The following is a 20,271-nucleotide window of genomic DNA, read 5'->3' as shown; positions in this document are numbered from 1 at the left end:
AATTCTTTTATTCCCCTCCCCTCCTTGTAAGAACATTGAAATCTCAATATTCATTCTACCAATGTTGTACTTGACACCTTGTTATATTACTGTATAAAATTTGTTTATAGAGTATGTTGTTAAGTTAAGACAGGGAAATTTATCAGAATATGTATATGAAAGTGACTGTTGCTTATTAAATGTATAGTAGATGTAAGAATGGATGAATGTAAATATACATATTCTCTCCAAATAATAAGTGGTGAGAGGTGATTTAAAATCTTTCTATCCATATAACGTATTAATGATCCAGTACATATTTATTGTTAATGTAATATGTATGTTCTTAAGTGAGTTTTCTTATATTGAGAATTCTGTACCTGGCTTTCCATGGATACATTTGTAATTGGCTATTAAAAGCTGTATTAACTTAATAAATACATTTTGAGGTTATGTTGTGTGTTAGTATTAATGTAATCCCTTACCAAACCATATACATTTTAAAGTGAACCTGAAGCCTCTACACCACCATTACAGCAAGAAAGTGACAAAGCAAAAGAAATGCCCTATTCATTCTTAGAAATCATCATCACGACAGTAACACTTTAACCGGTTCTGTCATGATGGACTTAGAAAACATGATAATTGGTAAGTTATAGTTCTAACTTTTTAAGTTATTAGCACAACACCCGTTTATGTGGTGTTTATTGTGATGGGACTCATGAAAACTGAATTATTGCTTAGTTAAAATTCTAACTTTTTTTGTCTTGCTACTCAACTCATTACCGCACAGGTATGTATCCTACTACTTGAAAAATATAGAAATGGAAACTTACACTGAATCTTTTCCCGCATAACTATAAATCAATATGTTCATCTCCAACTTGTCTAGAAAATGCTACCCACAGATCAGACTGCATTTTTAACGTGACAGATTACATCAGTTTTTTTTCCATTGCAAAATATCTAAAGTACCCAACTACACACAGTGCTTATAATTAAAAGTCTACATTTATATTGCGTATGGTTAAATATGTTCACTGTATGCTCTGGGAAAGTGCCTGACTCGTAAGTCACAAAGCCCCCATTAATCTGTCTGGTTACATGGGCGCTATTACATTATACAGTAGTCCCCCGACAAACGATGGCCCTGACATACAATACTTTCAACATACGATGGCCTCTCGGAGCCCATCATATGTTGAAGGCAGCATTAACATATGATCCTCATGTGTGTCGGGGACATCGCAACTATCCATTAGCGCTGACTGCTTCAGCAGCCGCCGGTTAGCCGTTCAACCCGTTGCCGTCTAAGGAGATGGCAACCATTGTATGGCGTGGCGAGCCCGCGCCATATGGTGTGGGCTCCTGACTCTGCCCCCAGCTGACAGCGGTGTCTAAAGGATCATGTAAATGCTCCCTGGTGGTCCAGGGGGATGGATTGCCTGTGGAGGTAGCCGGAGGGCTTACCTCTTTTGCTTCCCTTCTGTCCGTTGATCTTCATTTGATTAAGCCTGGCTAGACAAGGCTCAACCAAATGAGCACAGATCACACAGATCAATGAACTTCTATAGAACTCCATTGATCGTTATGAGGATCTGCAGTTTTTGACCAAAAGCCAGAGGTGGATTCATAAGGAATGGGGAATATAAAAGATGGATTTATACATCTCCTTCCTGCTGGATCCACTTCTGGCTTTGGCTCAAAAACTGCAGTGAGAGTTTAAAAAAAATTAAACAAAAACTGCCAAGTGTTATCTCAAAAAACACCTCCATATTACACTAGTATGAATATGAAGCTGGCCTTGGGGGAGTGTCACACCAGCAGTTGTCATGCAGTTTGTAATTTGTTGTATATTAAAATATACTTAAAGCTTTAAAACAAGAGAAAAATATACTTAAAACTTGTGTGTACAAGAGAAAAGGTACTGGACACAACTTTGCAAAATGTATGTCATCCAACAAGACACATGACTCAAATGGTGTTGGTAGAAGGATCAAGAATTGTCAGCAGGAGACACACCAAAGTATGCATGTCTTGGGTCTTTTCAACCATATAGACCGAATGTTATTGAATTTTAAAGGGGTACTCCGGTGGAAAACAATATTTTTCCAAACAACTGGTTCTAGAAAGCCAAACAGATTTGTAAATTACTTCTTTAAAAAAAAAAACTTAATCCTTCCAGTATTTATCAGCTGCTGTATGCTCCTCATGAAGTTGTGAAGTTTTCTGTCTGATCACAGTGCTCTCTGCTGACACCTCTGTGAATGTCAGGAACTGTCCAGAGTAGGAGCAAATCCCCATAGGAAACCTCTCCTGCTCTGGACAGTTCCTGACATGGACAGAGGTGTCAGCAGAGAGCACTGTGGTCAGACAGAAAAGAAATTCACAACTTCCTGTGGAGCATACAGCAGCTTATAAATACTGGAAGGATTAAGATTTTTAATAGAAGTTATTTACAAATCTGTTTAACTTTCTCGTACCAGTTCATTTAAAAAAAAAATAGTTTTCCACCAGAGTAAGTGGTTGTTTTCTATACACACACAGGGAAATGTATTAAAACCCGTGCAGAGGAAACACTGACCATTTGCCCATAGACCCCCGAGCTCCCCCCCCCCCCCCGCCCAAAAAAGACTAGTGCAGGGGAGTCCGCATAAAGTTCACCTTACTCTGGGAGCCGGGGCCAGCGCGCGAGGCCCGGAAGCCTGCGCGCATCATCTTTGTTCAATGCGCTCACTCCCTCCTGTCTGATTGACAGGCAGGGAGCGAGCGCAGCCTGACTGAATTCGGTCCGAATTCATCTGTGACGTCACAGCAGGCTGCATCCGGCCACTAGGAGGGAGACCCCTAGTGGCCAGATTTCAAAATAAAAATAAAGCGTTTTGATAAAAAAAAAATAAAATAAATAATTGAAGTATATTAGAAATATGTTGTAGTACATCAGTACTACAACATATAAAAAAAAAAAAGTTATTGACAGTGCCCATTTAAAACCTGTGCAGAGGAAACATTGACCATTTGCCTATAGCAACCAATCAGATTGCTTTAATTTTGGAAAAGGAAAGATTGAATCTGGTTGCTATGGGCAACTGTACCACTCTTCCTCTGCACAGGATTTAAATAAATCTCACCCACAATGTATGGGGGGCTGACTACATTGGGTAGAAGATCCACTGGCTGTCTGGTGTGATAAACCTTTCAACCTGTTTTCAAATGTGTATAATAATTTTTTCCCCTTACCTTAGGGCAGGGTCATACGAGGCGCATCCCCAGTGTATTTGACCTTGTAGATGCGCCGCTGGCAGTCGCAGAGAGACTGCAGAGCGAGTTCCTGGTAGTGTTGCTCGCGAATATTCGCAATTCGAATATTATTCGCGAATATCGCATATTCGCGAATTCGTGAATTTCGCGAATATAGCGCTATATATTCGTAATTACGAATATTCGTTTTTTTTTTTTTTTTTTTCTTCACAGTACACATCACAGTGATCACCCCTTTCTGCTTCCAGCTTGTGTGGTGTAAAGAAGGCTGTAATACTACTGTGTGAGACTGGCGTGCGAAAATTCGCATATGCGAAAATTAGCATATGCTAATTTTCGCATATGCGAATTTCCACATATGTTTATTTTCGCATGCGCGGAAATAAAACGAGGCTATAACGAATATGCGAATATTCGCGAATATATGACGAATATTCGTCCATATATTCGCGAATATTCGCGAATTCGAATATGGCCTATGCCGCTCAACACTAGTTCCTGGATGCAGCCAAGTAGTTCTGTGTGTCGGCTCGTGACTGGCGGTGGGAACAGAGTTACCAGGCTGCAGCCGAGAACGCGCTCTGTAGTCTCTCTGCGACTGCCGGTGGTGCATCCACAGCGTGAAATACGCTGTGAATGTGCCCCATGTCACCCTGCCTTTAACGGGATGTGACTTAAAAAAATTTAAAGAAAAACGTGATGTGACTAAAAAAAAAAAAACTATGGAGGTCTAGAAAAGAAACGCAACATACAAGAATAAAAAAATTGTAGCTACAGCATGCCTTTGGTTGTACATGCACGCTGGGACTTGTAGTTTTGCAACAGGTGGAGGTACAGTTTTGAAAACACTGCCATATATAATATACAGTACATCTGCACATCTGGGGCCTTTATACACACTGAAAAGCTTTTCTAGCTGACCAGTTCGTATCATAATAAAGAATAATAGACTGGAAGTGCAGCGGCTTTTATTTTGTGTAAATAGACACACTGGTCTGGGTCTTATAACGTGCACGAATGCCGCCCGGGCGGGGAGCAGCGACCCCTGGTGGCACTATGAAAAACTGCGGCTTTTCTACTCGGCGCTCACGTAAAGGTTTGCCAGTAGTTGTAACGGACGCCCCCGCGTCACCGGGCGTGTGTTCTCAGAGATTACGTATCACTTGTTGATAGGTGGGCGCGCAGCGAGGTTTACGTTTTGGGAGTTTAAATAACTTTATTAGTCTGCGTCTATGATGACAGCGTTGTTATTAAGCGCTTCTCAATAAAGATTGTGACGGCTTTTTGTGTTTGCTCTTACTGTTTGGTGCTGTTGGTCCTTGGACATGTCGGCAGGAGGCAGGAAAGTGCAGCTGTCGGAGTGGGAGACGGGGAAGAGACGGTTCCGGTATCTGTACTTGTGTCCTCCATCCTCCTTCCAGCTCCAGCATGGACAGAAGCCAGAGGTCTGTATGTGTAAAAGCAAGGTCGGACCAAGGGTTTTCCTTGTACTTTTGTTTTATCCTCCTCACCTTCTAAAAAGCATAACGCTTTCAATTCTGCACCTAGAGAACCCATATGAGGCTTATTTTTTGTGCCCCCAATTGTACTTTGTAATGACAAATCATTTCCCCAACAAAATTTAAGGTGAACCCAGAGAAAAAATATTTGTAGGGCAAAATTGTAAAAATAAATAAATCGCTTTTTTCTTTATTTTACTACTTATTATATATAAAAATTATAACTATATTCACCAGAATTAGTATGTTTAAAATTGTCATCTTCTGACCCTACAACTTTATTTTTTTGTGCCGTGATCTGAAGTTTTTATCGGTACCATGATTGTTTTGATCAGACTTTTTGAGCACTTTAAAAAAAAATTTTTTAGGGTATACAAAGTGACCAAAAATACGCAATTTTGGACTTTGGAATTTTTTTTATGTTTACGCCACTGGCCGTGCGTTTTAACCACTTAAGGACATTTTGCCATAAACGTACGGTGCTACTTAGCGCTGTGCTCACTTAATTCGCAGCGGGTCTCTGCGGCTGTCCGCGATCGCATTGATGTCTGCCATTAACCCCTCAGATGCCGTGATTAATACAGATCACGGCATGTGCGGCATATAAAATGGCTGATCTGATTGCCCGCGGCACTGCCACTGGGGAATCAGATGAGCCAAGATGGCGGACGGAGGTCCCCTCACCTGTTTCCGTCCGTCTCCAGGGTCTTCTGCACTGATCTGTCTTCCAGCAGACCAGAGCAGAAGATCGCCAATAATACTCATTAGTGCTATGCCCTATGCATAGCACTGAACAGTATCAGCAATCTAATGTTTGCTAAAAATAGTCCACCATTGGGGTCATAAAAAGTGTAAAAAAAAAAAAAAAATAAAAAAAATAAAAAAATAAATAAAAATTTGAAAGCCCCTCCCCCAATAAAGTTTTAAATCACCCCTTTCCCCATATTAATACAAAAAAAACATAAAATAAATAATAAACATATTTGGTATTGTCACATGCGTAAATGTCCGAACTATAAAGATATAATGTTAATGATCCCCTATGGCGAACGGCGAAAACGTAAAAAACTGTAAAAAATTTCAGCTTTTTTGTCACATCAGATTGCAAAAAAATTTATGAAAAGTGACCAAAAAGTCACATATACACAAAAGTGGTACTAAAACAAACTACAGATCATGGGGCGAAAAATGAGCCCTAACACATCCCTGAATACAGAAAAATAAGAAAGTAAGAGGTGGTCAAAATAGGGCAATTTTAAACGTACTGATCTTGTAAAAAAAACTAAAAAAGTTTGAGATTTTTTTAAAAGCAGTACAATAATATAAATGTATGTAACCATGGGTATCATTTTAATCGTATTGATCCAGAGAATGAAGAAAACGTCACTTTTAGGGTGCGTTCCCACTTGGCATATACGCAGCATATTTCACGCTGTGCAAAATTTACGGCAGCAGCGGGAAATACGCTGCGTATACTTGCTCACTATACACCCACAAGGCTTTCTGGTGGCAGCCCTATGCATGTAGTGAGTTTTGGAGGCGGAGCCACACGTCACAGTCACACCGGCACATGGCCTCGCCTCCAAAACTCACTGCACACATAGAGCTGCCGCCGGAAAGCCCTGTGTGTATAGTGAGCAAGGAATACGCAGCGTATTTCCCGCTGTTGCCATAAATTTTGCGTATACGCCAGGTGGGAACACACCCTTACCGTAAAGTGTACAGCGTGAAAACAAATTCCCCCCCCCCCCCCCCCACAAAATTTTCAAGAAAATTCCGTTTAATTTTCCTTACACAAAAAAAAACATTTTGGGGGTTTACCATACATTTTAGGGTAAAATGAATGATGTCATTAAAAAGTACAACTGGTTACGCAAAAAACAAGCCCTCATATGGGTCTGTGAATAGAAATGTAAAAGCATTATGGATTTTAGAAGGCAAGGAGGAAAAAAGAAAAACGCAAAAATAAAATTGGCTGTGTCCTTAAGGTCGAAATGGGCTGTGTTCTTAATGGGTTAATTAACATTATATTTTTATAGTTTGAACTTTTACGCACATGGTGATAACACATGTTTATTTACATTTTTTTGTTTACATTTTTTTTATGGGAAAAGGGTGGTGATTGAAACTTATTTAGGAAGGGGTTAAATCACATTTATTCACTTTTTTTTTAATACTATTTTTACACATTTTTTTTTGCCCCCATAGGGGACTATTACTTGCAATCCTTTGATTGCATACAATGAACAATGATGTGCCATAGCATAGCATTGATCAGTGCAATCTGTGCTCGATTGCTCCAGCCTGGATCTTAGGCTTGAAGCAATCAAACAACAATCGGACAGCGTGGAGCGAGGTAAGGCACCTCCCGCTGTCCTCTCAGCTGTTCAGAACGCCACGATTTCACCGCAGTGGTTCCGAACAGCTCCGCTGAGCCAACCGGTATTGATTTCTCCCATTTTAGATGCCGCAATCAACTTAGATTGTGGCATCTAAAGGGTTAATACAGAACATCAGCCGATCGCCGATGTCAGGTATTAGCTGCGGGTCCTGGTTGCTGAAAACAATCAGGACCCAGTAGATATGAAGCGCGCTCAGCTTCTGAGCCTGCTTCACATTACGGAAGCTGGCCACAGATGTAAATATACGTCCATAGTTTTTAAGGGGTTAAGGAATTATTGGTATATATCTCTCTACAGGGCTGGGTTTTATAACTGTTCTGCAGAAACGCCTCACCTGTAGACTAGTATTAGAATCCTTCTTCTAAATGGAGCCAATACCACATTGTGTTAGAACACTTTTCCCAACCTGTAGCTCTCCAGCTGTCCCTAAACTACATCTGCCATTGTGCACTGACAGTTACTGTCAGGACATGATGGGAGTTGTAGTTTTTCAACAGCTGGAGAGCTACAGGTTGTAGAATACGGTATTAAAGAATTGCTTATAATTCAGTTCCTTCATGCATCATGGTGGTTTAACACCTTTTATGAACAAGCAATCCTCCTCACATTCTAAGAATTATAACAATGTTATCGGCGCTCAATTGCTAAGGGCTGCCTAAGCCAATCACCGAGCCCCAGGTAGGATGGATAAGTCCCCGTTCTTCCACTGCAACCCACTGGCAGCCCGTGATTACATAATAAAGGTTCCGATCAGTGGATTATAATGTGGGTGGTTTAAACAGGTGTCCGTAATGCCAACTTTTTGACCTGCTTGCCAGTCTGGGGGTAGAGGACACTTGCCCCTGGATCCCCAGGTTAGTGAGTGCCACTTTCTATTGTATGCAAATATGCGTATTCACTTAAAAGCTGCTGATGTAGGCTGTGGACGGTTCAGGCGGCCTACATTGGGAGTGGAGCCTGACGTCAGTTCTAGTGCAGGCAGTGGCATCAAGACCCTCAGCAGAGTGGAAGGAGGCAGCCTAGGTGTGTTTTTTTTTTTGGGGGGGGGGGGGGGGGGGCCACCTGCCTATTGGAAGGACTAGCTGCATAATGGGAGAATTGCCTACCTAATGGGGGAACTACCGTATTTATCGGCATATAACACGCACTTTTTAGGCTAAAGTCTATGTGCGTGTTATACGCCGATAAGCCGCTGCAGTTGTACGTGTTCTACGCCGATAAGCGCTGCCGGCTTCTCTGCCCCTGCCTGCCCTGGGGTCTAGAGCCCTGCTGCCGGCCCTTCTCTCCCCCTGGCTATCGGTGCCGCTGCCCGTTCTCTCCCCCTGACTATCGGTGCCGGCGCCCCATTGCTGGCGCCGATAGCCAGAGGAAAAGAAGCGGTGCCGGCAATGGGGCAGCGGCGCCGACAGCCAGGGGGAGAGAAGGGGCAGCGGCACCCATTGCCGGCGCCGCTGCCCCGTTGCCTCCCCCCATCCCCGGTTGCATAATTACCTGTTGCCGGGGTCGGGTCCGCGCTGCTTCAGGCCTCCGGTGTGCGTCCCCTGCGTCGTTGCTATGCGCTGCACGGCGCGGCGCATGACGTCAGTGCGCCGTGCATAGCAACGACGCAGGGGACGCACACCGGAGGCCTGAAGCAGCGCGGACCCGACCCCGGCAACAGGTAATTATGCAACCGGGGATGGGGGTAGGCAACGGGGCAGCGGCGCCGGCAACGGGTGCCGCTGCCCCTTCTCTCCCCCTGGCTGTCGGCGCCGTTGCCCCATTGCCGGCGCCGCTTCTCTCCCCCTGGCTATCGGCGCCGGCAATGGGGTGCCGGCACCGATAGTCAGGGGGAGAGAACGGGCAGCGGCGCAGATAGCCAGCGGGAGAGAAGGGCCGGCAGCAGGGCTCTAGACCCCAGGAAAGGCAGGGGGAGAGAAGCGGGCAGCGACGGCCTCTCTCCCCCTGCCTTTCCTGGGGGTGTATCGGGGTATACGCATGCACACACACGCACCCTCATTTTACCATGGATATTTGGGTAAAAAACTTTTTTTACCCAAATATCCTTGGTAAAATGAGGGTGCGTGTTATAGGCCGGTGCGTGGTATACCCCGATAAATACGGTACTTATATCTGTTTAAATCTCCTGAAACTTCATAGCCCAAGACTTGCCAGAGGCCACAGTGATCATCATATAGATTTGCTTGAAGGCCTATACACTTGCATAGGACTTGGGTAGTCTTGGGCTGCTGGAGCATGTTTGCAGTAATCTATTAACCCCTTAAGGACCCGGGCTTTTTCCGTTTTTTCATTTTCAATTTTTCCTCCTTAACTTTAAAAAAATCATAACTCTTAAAAATTTTCACCTAAAATTATATATAATGGCTTAATTTTTGCGTCACTAATTCTACTTTGTAATGACATTAGTCATTTTACCCAAAAATCTACGGTGAAACGGGAAAAAAAATCAATGTGCGACAATATTGATGAAAAAACACTATTTTGTAAGTTTTGGGGGCTTCTGTTTTTACGCAGTACATTTTTTTGTCAAAAATGATACCTTATCTTTATTCTGTAGGTCCATACGGTTAAAATGATACCCTACTTATATAGGTTTGAATTTGTATCACTTCCGAAAAAAATCATGAATACATGCAGGAAAATTTATACGTTTAAAATGGTAATCTTTTGACCCCTATAACTTTTTTATTTTTCTGTGTTCAGGGCGCTTTGAGGACTCATTTTTTGCGCCGTCATCTGTTTTTAGCGGTACCATTTTTGTTCTGATCAGACTTTTTGATCACTTTTTATTCACTTTTTTGTGGTATAAAAAGTGATCAAAAATGCGCTATTTTGGACTTTGGAATTTTTTTGCGCGTACGCCATTGAACGAGCGGTTTAAAAAGCGGTATATTTTTATAATTCGTACATTTCCGCACGCGGCGATACCACATATGTTTATTTTTATTATTATTTACATAATGTTTTTTTTATTCTTGGAAATGCCGGGTGATTCAAACTTTTATTAGGGGAAGGGATAATTGAAAGGGTTAATGATTTTTTTACACTTTTTTAATGCAATATTATAGCTCCTATAGGGGGCTATAACCTTGCATGTAATGATCTTTTACACTGATTGATCCATCTCCATAGGAATGGATCAATCAGTGTTTTCGGCGATTGAATGCTCAAGCCTGGATCTCAGGCTTGAAGCATTCATTCGGCGATCGGACAGCGCAGGAGAAGGTAAGAAGACCTCCTCCTGTGCTACAGCTGTTCGGGATGCCGCGATTATACCGCGGCGATCCCAAACAGCTCCCTGAGCTAGCCGGGCACTTTTACTTTTGTTTTTAGCTGCGCGCTCAGCTTTGAGCGCGCGGCTAAAGGGTTAATAGCGCACGGTACAGCGATCAGTGCCGCGCGCTATTAGAGGCGGGTCCCGGCTTCACTATGACGCCGGGCCCGCCGCGATATGATGCGGGGTCACCGTGTGACCCCGCGTTATATCGCAGGACCAGGACTCATGATGTACGCATACGTCATGGGTCCTTAAGAGGTTAAAGGGGTACTCCGGTGGAAAACAATAATTTTATTTTTTTTTTAAATCAACTGGTGCCAGGAAGTTATACAGATTTGTAAATTACTTCTATTTAAAAATCTTAACCCTTCCAGTACTTATCAGCTGCTATATGCTCAAGAGAAAGTTATTTTCAGTGTGACCACAGTGCTCTCTGCTGACACCTCTGTTCATGTCAGGAACTGTCCAGAGCAGGATAGGTTTGCTATGGGGATTTGCTCCTGCTCTGGACAGTTCCTGACATGGACAGAGATGTCAGCAGAGAGCACTGTGGTCAGACAGAAAATAACTATACAACTTTCTCTGTAGTATGCAGCAGCTGATAGGTACTGGAAGGGTTAAGATTTTTACAAATCTGTTCAACTTTCTTACACCAGTTGATTTCTAAAAATAAACTGTTTTCCACCGGAGTACCCCATTTAATGAGTAACCTATCTACCTAGTGGGGGACCTACTTACCGTCTATAAATGGGAAGATTGTACAGAGGTGGGATGGCTCTGTACAGATGTGAACATGTTTTTCTGGTAGAGTCTGCATAAAAGACTCGCGGCTGGAAGTAGTAGTCATAGAGATTCGGTAAAGGAAAAAGAACAAGTCGCTGCTGGTATCTACTGCTATATGGGGCTATATTAATCTGTATATAATGTGTTTTAATTAGGAACAGTATGGTAGTATTATTTAGTCACTACATGGTGGTGATGGTATTTACTGCTATATGGTCACTATTTTGTTACCTTGTGATTCAATGATTCCTGGTTGACCCTATCTTAATCAAAAATGGCCACCAGCTTCTCAGTGTACTGCATTTTGGGGTACATACAACCCTCTGATAGCTTTTTCGTCCATTGAGGTGACCTATTAGCAATTATGCAAATTTAGTTTAATCAAGTACAGAATAAATACCAGTATACTCTTTTGTTCTGACATTCCCACACACTGTGATATCAGTTATTGGGGAGATTTATCAAAACCTGTGCAGAGGAAGAGTGGTGCAGTTTCCCATAGCAACCAATCAGTTTGCTTCTTTCATTTTCCACAGGCCTCTTTAGAGGCCTGTGGAAAATGAAAGAAGCAATGTGATTGGTTGCTATGGGCAACTGCACCACTCTTTCTCTGCACAGGTTTTGATAAATCTCCCCCTATGTTGTTATCAAGCTCTGTAGTAGATTTTTTTTGCTTAAAAAAGTTGCCTGTACTTGCGCACGTGCAACTTTTCTATACTTGCTGCGACTTTTAGATTTTCACTTATCCCAAAGCACATTTTTTAAATCTGCTCACGTAGTAATTTATTTTTAATTTTTTTACTTTGCATTGGTCATGTATTTATCAAATGGCATAGTCGCTATTTATGAAGAGAAAAAGTCGCATCTTTGTTTAAAAGTCTCATATGTATTCCAGGCCCAACCTACATATATTGCCCCCCGCAGCGCTTCCTGGCCAGCAGATGCGCTGCTGATAGCATACTTCACAGCGCTGCGAGGGACATATGTATGCGCTCGCTGGGGGGGCATATGTAAGCATAGTGGGGGGCAATATATGCATGCGAGGGACATATGTGCATAGATATATATATCTACGTCTGCTCTCCTGGTTAATAACTTCTGATCGCATCGTGTCTCAGAAGTGAGACCCAGTGCGATCAATCCCCCAGCCCCTGTACTACTACCCCCAACATGGAACAGACTCTGTTCCATGATGGGGGTAGTAGTACAAGCACTAATGTAGTCTCCCGAGCCACCCGCAGACTCCTGCATCTGGCTGGGGGAACTACTACTCCCATTATGGAAACACGTTCCATGATGGGAATAGTAGTCATCCCACATGTCTTCTGAAGTGATAACGGATATTATAAACCGGGGGTAAATGGATGACATCAAAGGCCATCTGTGGCCGAAAACAACTTATCCCCTATTCTAACGACAGGGTATAAGTGTTTAATCATGGGGGACCCCCCCCCCCGGGGATGAGTGTTTAACCATGGCTCTCCCATGCAGGAGGCGTGCCGGCCGCAGCATGACGTTGCGGCTGAAACGCCTCCTCCATGTAGTTCTATAGGAGAAGCTCCCCGTTCGTGCCTCCCCACCTCTCCCATAGAACTGTATGGGGAGGGGGTGTACTGTTGACCTCTCTAGGTCGACGCTATGCGTACTAGCGCTCTCACTGAGTGCTAATGCGGGGGCCCCTTTCTGGAGATCACCGGGGATCCCAGCGATCGGAAATCTTACGGTCTGATCCCACTCCCAGGGCCGGCCTTAGGTGTTCAGGCGCCCTGTGTGAGCTAACCTTGTGATGCCCCCCCCCCCCCACCTCCCCCGCATTAAACCGTAAACATACACAAAGAGGAAAAAAATCTTTGTAACAAATATTTTTTTTATTTTTATTACAGATCATTTAACTACAACTCTCAGCATTCCCTGGTTGGGAAACACTAGCATACACATACACATAACAGGGACTACAACTCCCAGCATTCCCTGGTTGGGAAACATTAGCCTACACACACACACATAACAGGGACTACAACTCCCAGCAGTAGCCCCCCCCCCTTCTCACAAAGAAATCATCCCCAGTCAGAGATTTATTCCCCAGTCCCTGCAGTGTATGAATCCCCAGCCCGTGTACAGTAAACACAGACAGCTCAGGCAGGGGAGATGAGGAACAGTGCTCTGGCTTCTAGACCTGCATCCTCCGAGGGGAGGGCAGATGCGGGAGCCATGCTCCTCCTCTCTCCCCCTGCTCCTCCTCTCTCCCCCTGCTCTGGCTTTTTTCTCCCCGCAAAGACCTGCGTCCTCCCGAGCTTGGGTAGATGAGGGAGGGGGCGAGTACTCTCTCCCCATGCAGACCTGCATCCTCCCGAGCTCAGGGAGGGGAGATGAGGGAGGGGGCGTGTACCTCCTCTCTCCCCTTGCTCTAGCTTCGGAAATCTTCGGAGGGCTGGGGGAGGAGCGGACACAAGTTTTCACGGGGGCGAAAAATTCCACCTCACACCGGCCTGTTAAACTGCTAGCTGTGTCGGCCGCCCGGCGCCCCTGTTGCTATGGCGCCCTGTGCGGCCGCACAGCTCGCACACCCCAAAGGCTGGCCCTGCCTACTCCCCACCCCACCATATTATAATACCATTTAGAGACCTCCTCTCCTTCATTTCTCTGCTGGTGCCGGCCACAGAGAGCTGCCTGTACCTCTTCACTGCAGGCAGCTTCTCACAGAAAAGTGTTGGCGTCGGTGGGCTTTATAGAGAGGGGGGCTCCTTCAGTGACGTCACTCGTCACCGCTGCAGCTCACTTATTTAAAGTGGCTGCGGCGCTCGCTTCCTACTTTGCACAGCGGATGGCAGCAGCAAGGGGAAAATCATTATTGGTGGGTGCAGGCCGGTCAATTTAAAATACCACCCATTGGTATGGCCGGTATTTGTGATAAGAACTTACCGGCAGCAGGTTGAAAATATCGGCTGGGTGGCCACCCTACACACATACACACACACACACACACATTCAGACAAACACTCACTCACACTCTACTGCAGGATCTTACAAAAACGAAAATTAGCTAGCCCAGCAAACCGCTTACTGTTCTGGCACTGTGCGAGCCGCGGTGACATGATTTCTACTGGTAATAAAGGGTAGATAAAGAACTTCAGCTATTAACGTAAGGGAAAACTTCTCTGCTTTAAAAAATGTTTTTTTGTAAGCAGGTTTCCCAGTTTTTTTCTTATGTGTGATTTATTTATCAAGGTCGTGCGACTATTTGATAAATAGGTCGCACGTAAGCAAAAGTAAGTAAAAAAAAAAATTGTCATATAAAAGCCATGGTAAATCTCCTTCTAAATTTTTTCCAGTTTTTATTATTTTTTTACCGACAGGTTTAGTTCCCCCTGTAGGGCTTTAATATGCAAATGCTTGTATGCTACAGTACCCTGCATTATTAATGTCTGTTTTATTAAACACTTGTAGTTCTCTTAAAATGTTTTACACGTATATTATATTTTATACATTGTTTTACAGGTAATGCAAGTATTTAGTAAAAGAAATTAGTCAGGAAAACTGACAGTAAGGTTTTGAACCAGACAGATTCATACAATATCCTCCAAAACAACTCTTAGGATGGGTTCACACCACATTTTTGCAATACAGTTCCCGTATACATTTTCAATTTTAAAATCTTATGGAACCGTATTGAAAATGTATGCATTGACTCTCCATTGAAAACCGTATGCCAAAAGATGCATATGTATATGTATACAGGTTGTGTCCGTTTTGCGTCTTGTATGCTTTTGTCCATTTTTTTCCCGTACCTAAAACCACAGCCTACCACGGTTTTTGGTCCGGGTGAAAAACGGTATGGAAATCATATATTTTTTGTTAACATTAGAGTCAATGGGAACCATACAGAACTGTATGTGCATATGGTTCCATCCGGTTTTCACCATATGTTTTTTTACTTTGCACAGATTTTTTTCTTGGAATTTCAATCAAACAAGTGAAACTTTATTCATAATGGAGTGAAAAGTTAAAAACTTATACATTTTTTTCTTAAAAAACGGATGCAATTGGAAATAATTTTTCAAACCGTATATGTTTTTTAACCGTATACGGGTTAAAATTTGTACACACATTTTGATACAGTTTAGTCTGGTTTTGAGGAATCCTTTTTTCATCCAAAAACCGGATACGGGAACTGTATTGCAAAAACGTGGTGTGAATGCACCCTTAGGCTAGGATTCTACTGAGGTTTTTTCCCATCAGCAAAAACGCCAGAAAAAAAACTGCCACATTTGGCCCCTGTGGCAGTTTTTTCACTGCCTTCAGGTACCACTCTGTGGGTCGGATGCTGAGCGCCCGGTCCACAGAGTGTAAGGAGATGATGAGTGATGTACAGCATCACTACTCCCCTCCCCAGCCATATAGTATACAGGGGTGTAAGGTGCCATTTAACAGCTCTGAGCGGCATATATTAATCAGTGATGTGAATTTCTATTCACTGCCTGGCCGTATAGAACAGAGATGCAGAGTGAAGAGAGCCGCTCCGCATCTCAGGAATATAAAGGAGGATTGCAATAAGTGTCAGGAGTGACACCCGCTGCGATCTGTCTATTAGTACAGGTAGTACAGCTCCCAGCATGGAACAGTCTGTTCCATGCTGGGAGTAGTAGTAGTACCTAAATAATGTACAAAATAAAGAAAATTTATTAAGTTTAAACCAAGTAAAAATCACACACTTTATAAAACACATAATTAAAATACATTATTAATAAAAAGTTTTACAAAGTTTTAATTAAAAAAATTATATTATTTTTACAATTACATGGTCCCTTTATAAATTTTTTAAGGAAATCTGTCACCAGTGGTACCTGCACTAACCTGTCGGTACAGGGGAACACTGATGACAACGGTACTCACCTTGTCCCGTTCCGTGGTGGGGATTTCCAGTAATCTTGGCCATTAAACTTCAGCCCTGGCCCAGCTTGGGGCACAGGCGGAGCTTAGTTATGTAACCGCTGCTGTTCTCTAGCAGCGGGACCCATCAGGGAGCAGCAGCGGTGATGTCACTAAACTCTGCCCATGCCCTGCCACTTCTGCTCTCTGCCGGGTCTTGCAGCAGTGGTGACGTCACTAAGTTACGCCCGTGCCCCAAGTCGGAGATCCCCACCACGGAACGGGACAAGGTGAGTATCGTTGTCATCAGTGTCACCTGCACTATCTGTCAGTACCAACAGGTTAGTGCAGGTGACACTAGTGACAGATTTCCTTTAATATTTCCAGCTACATTTTTATGTCCCTGCCCGCTTACATTAATTGGTCCCTGATTGTAAATTAATAAAAATTTTGTAATAAAAAAACATAAATTTAGAAAATTAATAACATTTTGTAATAGAAAATATAAATTTTGTTCCCTACAATTTTTTCCAACCCTACAGTATCTTTTTATTTATTTTTTAATGATAACCTACCAAATTTAATTAAAAAAAAGATAAGTCCATAAAGGAAGAAAAACTGCCTGCAAAAACGCCAAAGTTAAAACCTACATGGCTTTTTTTTTCACTCCCATAAACTTCTATGTCAGAAAAACGCTAAGATTTTCCTGAACAAACATCACTCAACAACAGATTGTTTTTCAAAAACTGCCAGGGAGCCCAAAATAGTTGAAAAAATACCAGACTGAAAAACACCAAGTGGATCTGGCATTTTGCAGTTCCCTATTGACTTGCAGCTAACATCGGGCCGCTGCAATTTTTCACAGAAAAAATGCTGTCCGGCAGAATGGTTGTTTTTTTTCGGTGTTTTTGCATGAAAAACATCAGTGGAATTCCAGCCTAAAAGGAGTAGTGTAGTGCAAAGTATTTCTAGGCTGCATAAAAAAGAAACTTTAACTCACCTTCCTGCATTACCCCGCAGCGCTGCTACAGCTGTCCGGTTCTCTAGTCCGGTCTTCCTTCTTCCATGTGCATGGATCGTCACACTACGCTCAGCCTATCACCAACTGCAGTGATGTCCCGCCTCGGCCAGTGATCTGGCTGAGTGCCATATGACGATCCGTGCACACAGAAGAAGGAAGAAGACCGGAGGACCGAACAGCTGTAGCAGTGCTACGGAGGAAGGTGAGTTAAAGTTTGTTTCCTTTTTTTTTTTTTTTTTTTTTTTTTTTTTGCAGCCCGGGCACAACAGAGTAGAAATACTCTGCTCTACACTACTTCTTTAACTGTCCTGGAAGTATTAACAGCGCATTATGGAAAATGCCATAATAGGTGATGAAACGTTACATAGAAAAGGAAATTAAATAGACCTGTACACCCTAATAACTTTAACTTTTTATTGGGAAAATGTCAGTTTTAGGCTCTGTTCACATCTGTGTTGGAGAAACTGTTGCAGAGTCAGTCATAATTTACCATAAAATAGTGCTAAATGTAGTTTATCCCATCAAAAGGACAAACACCTCAGTGGATCACGATGGACCCCATTGTAAGTCAGTCGGGCGTTGCTGGTGTGCGATAGCTCTACCACAACACAGATCTATCAGAGCCTAACTTCTACTTGTGAAGCTAGTAGTATTTCTTTAGTTTGTGGCTAAGGCTCTGATGACTTCACATTAAAGACATGACCGCCATAAGGGATCCATTTCCAAATAGACCCCAATGATTCCTTATGGATCACTCTGATTTATAATGAAGTCAGTCAGGTTTCAATAGAGCACTTTTTTTTAATTTGTTTTATTGAACTGTAAAAAAAATTAATTAATTTACAAAACCTGGGAATCATGCACTAATATATACAATGCAACAGTATCCTGTGCAGGGGAACATGAAGTACAAGAAGTATATGCAGAACATCTATGACGTGAGTCCATTGTCAGTCTTCTCATATGGCACAGTCTGCTAGGGGTAAGATAACTACTATGTATAATGAATAATCTTGTTACAAATGGATCTGGATAGGTTGGAGGTTTGGGCTGGGAAGTGGCAGATGAGGTTCAACACTGATAAATGTAAGGTAATGCACATGGGAAGAAAAATCTGGGCTGGGATTATGTATTAAATGGGGGAACACTTGGGACAACTGACGTGGAAAAGGACTTGGGAGTCTTAGGTAACAGTAAGTTTAGCTGTAGTGACCAGTGTCTGGCAGCTGCTGCCAAGGCAAATAAAATCATGGGGTGCATCAATAGGGGCATAGATGCCCACGACAAGGAAATAATTCTACCACTGTACAAATCACTAGTCAGACCACATATAGAATACTGTGTACAGTACTGGGCACCAGTGTACAAGAAACATATAGTGGAGCTGGAGAGGGTTCAAAGACGGGCAACCAGTGTAATACTGGGAATGGGAGGACTACAGTACCCAGAAAGATTATCAGAATTAGGGTTATTTAGTTTAGAAAAAAGAAGGCTTAGGGGAGACCTAATAACTATGTATAAATATATCAGGGGACAGTACAGAGATCTTTCCCATGATCTATTCATACCCAGGACTGTATCTATAACAAGGGGGCATCCTCTACGTCTAGAGGAAAGAAGGTTTCTACACCAGCACGAATGGGGATTCTTTACTGTAAGAGCAGCGAGACTGTGGAATTCTCTCCCGGAGGAGGTGGTCATGGGCAACTCTGTAAAAAAAAAAATTAATAGGGGCTGGATGCATTTTTGGAGAGTAATAACATTACAGGTTATGGATACTAGATCTATATGAACAGAAGGTTGATCCAGGGATTTATTCTGATGCCATATTTGGAGTCAGGAATGAATTTTTACCTCTAGTATGAGTTTTTTTTTTTTCTTCCTCTGGATCAACTCAGTAGGGACTCATTAGGGTTATATGTTAAACTTGATGGACTCTGGTCTTTTTTGGACCTCATGAACTATGTTACTACAACAGTGAGCACATTATTTCCTGACACTCCTCTTCAGAGAGGGAGGGCAGGTGAGATCTCCAATATGCTTCTGTCGATAAAGGTGTTTGAGAGTGCTTATTAACTATCAAGTGCATGTACAGAATAGAAATTAGACCTATTGGTCCCTCAGAACAAAGAATTCCGATGAGGGGGTAGTCCTAGTCCCAGGCTGTGGAAACTGGGCTTAAAGCTCATGGTGCAATTGTAGGTACTTAAAGAAGAAGGTTCTGGGTAGGTCATAGTCAGTCTGCATTTGTGAGAATGATTTAAGTGTATTATTAGGGGAGGGGTGGGTTTTTGACATCTAGCACAGCCAAGGCCTAATCCCTATCCAAAGCCGCTCCCAATTGCACTGCGGTCTGTAGCATAGAGTATTTTGGAGGAAGCCTACACTGTACTGTCAAGCATGAGATAACCTCTAGTAGAGGAAAACTTTTTATAAAGGTTTTATTGCATTAGATTTTTCTCTGTGTCACAGGATAACCTGATCCCTGTATTCTTGGGTAGCGATGTCGTCTCCCAGACTGGAATTCGAACAGAAAATCATCCAAAAATCCACGCCAAGTTTGCAAGGAAGGGTCTGGCAGCAAGGCTTAACTTTAGCTCTGGTAACTTTCTGCTTATAAAATGTGTTACTATGTGGTGGTAGACATCATGGTTATTATCCTATTTGCGGTAGACAAGCTGATATATGAGCTATATTATCGAGCTATGGAGCATGGTCTGGAGCCTGTTGACAAGAGACAGGGAATTTGTTTTCCCACATTCATCTGTGGGAAAGACAACTCCAGTCTTCTGTCCCTCTGTATTGTGTAGTGCTTAGTAAATATGTATTTCAAGTAAAAAGAGATCTTCATAATTCTGCCATCTATTTTGCTGGGATAGACCACTTTAAAGGGAATCTGTAAGCTGCAATTCACATTCCAAACTGCTGATGCTTTTAGATAGTTGTAATTCTATTGGTATATAAAGAAAAAATATTTTATATAAATGTATTGTTTCTTTCCAGAGTTCAAGTTTGAAAAGTTGAGGCTTCCGGGTGGACTGAACAGTCTCTGGTTTTATAGCATTCAGGGACTTTTTAAAGTGGCTTTCGATCTGTACAACAGAGAAGAGCAACTTGCAGTCATTGAAAGTCTTCAGGTACCTGTTGTTCAAAACTTACTTGTTTTTGGCTATTTTGAGA

At 42.7% G+C, this 20,271-nt stretch overlaps 1 protein-coding gene across 6 annotated transcripts in view; it reads left to right on the top strand.

Annotated features, from left to right (window-relative positions):
• Nucleotides 1-20,271, top strand: part of LOC130284660 (vacuolar protein sorting-associated protein 33A) — a 253,616-nt gene that overhangs the window by 141,631 nt on the left and 91,714 nt on the right. For 4 of the 6 annotated variants that reach the window (XM_056535248.1, XM_056535228.1, XM_056535237.1 and 1 more), the window contains 2 exons: nucleotides 19,564-19,693; nucleotides 20,095-20,228. In XM_056535248.1, the coding sequence (XP_056391223.1) occupies nucleotides 19,564-19,693; nucleotides 20,095-20,228 (264 nt within the window). Of the gene's footprint in view, nucleotides 1-4,484; nucleotides 4,686-19,563; nucleotides 19,694-20,094; nucleotides 20,229-20,271 lie in introns of those variants that run through there. The other 2 variants (XM_056535260.1, XM_056535303.1) reach the window with 2 other exon arrangements.

The sequence above is a fragment of the Hyla sarda genome, chromosome 1 (assembly GCF_029499605.1).
Source record: "Hyla sarda isolate aHylSar1 chromosome 1, aHylSar1.hap1, whole genome shotgun sequence".
NCBI lineage: Eukaryota > Metazoa > Chordata > Amphibia > Anura > Hylidae > Hyla > Hyla sarda.
This window is presented reverse-complemented; position numbering and strand designations above follow the sequence as displayed.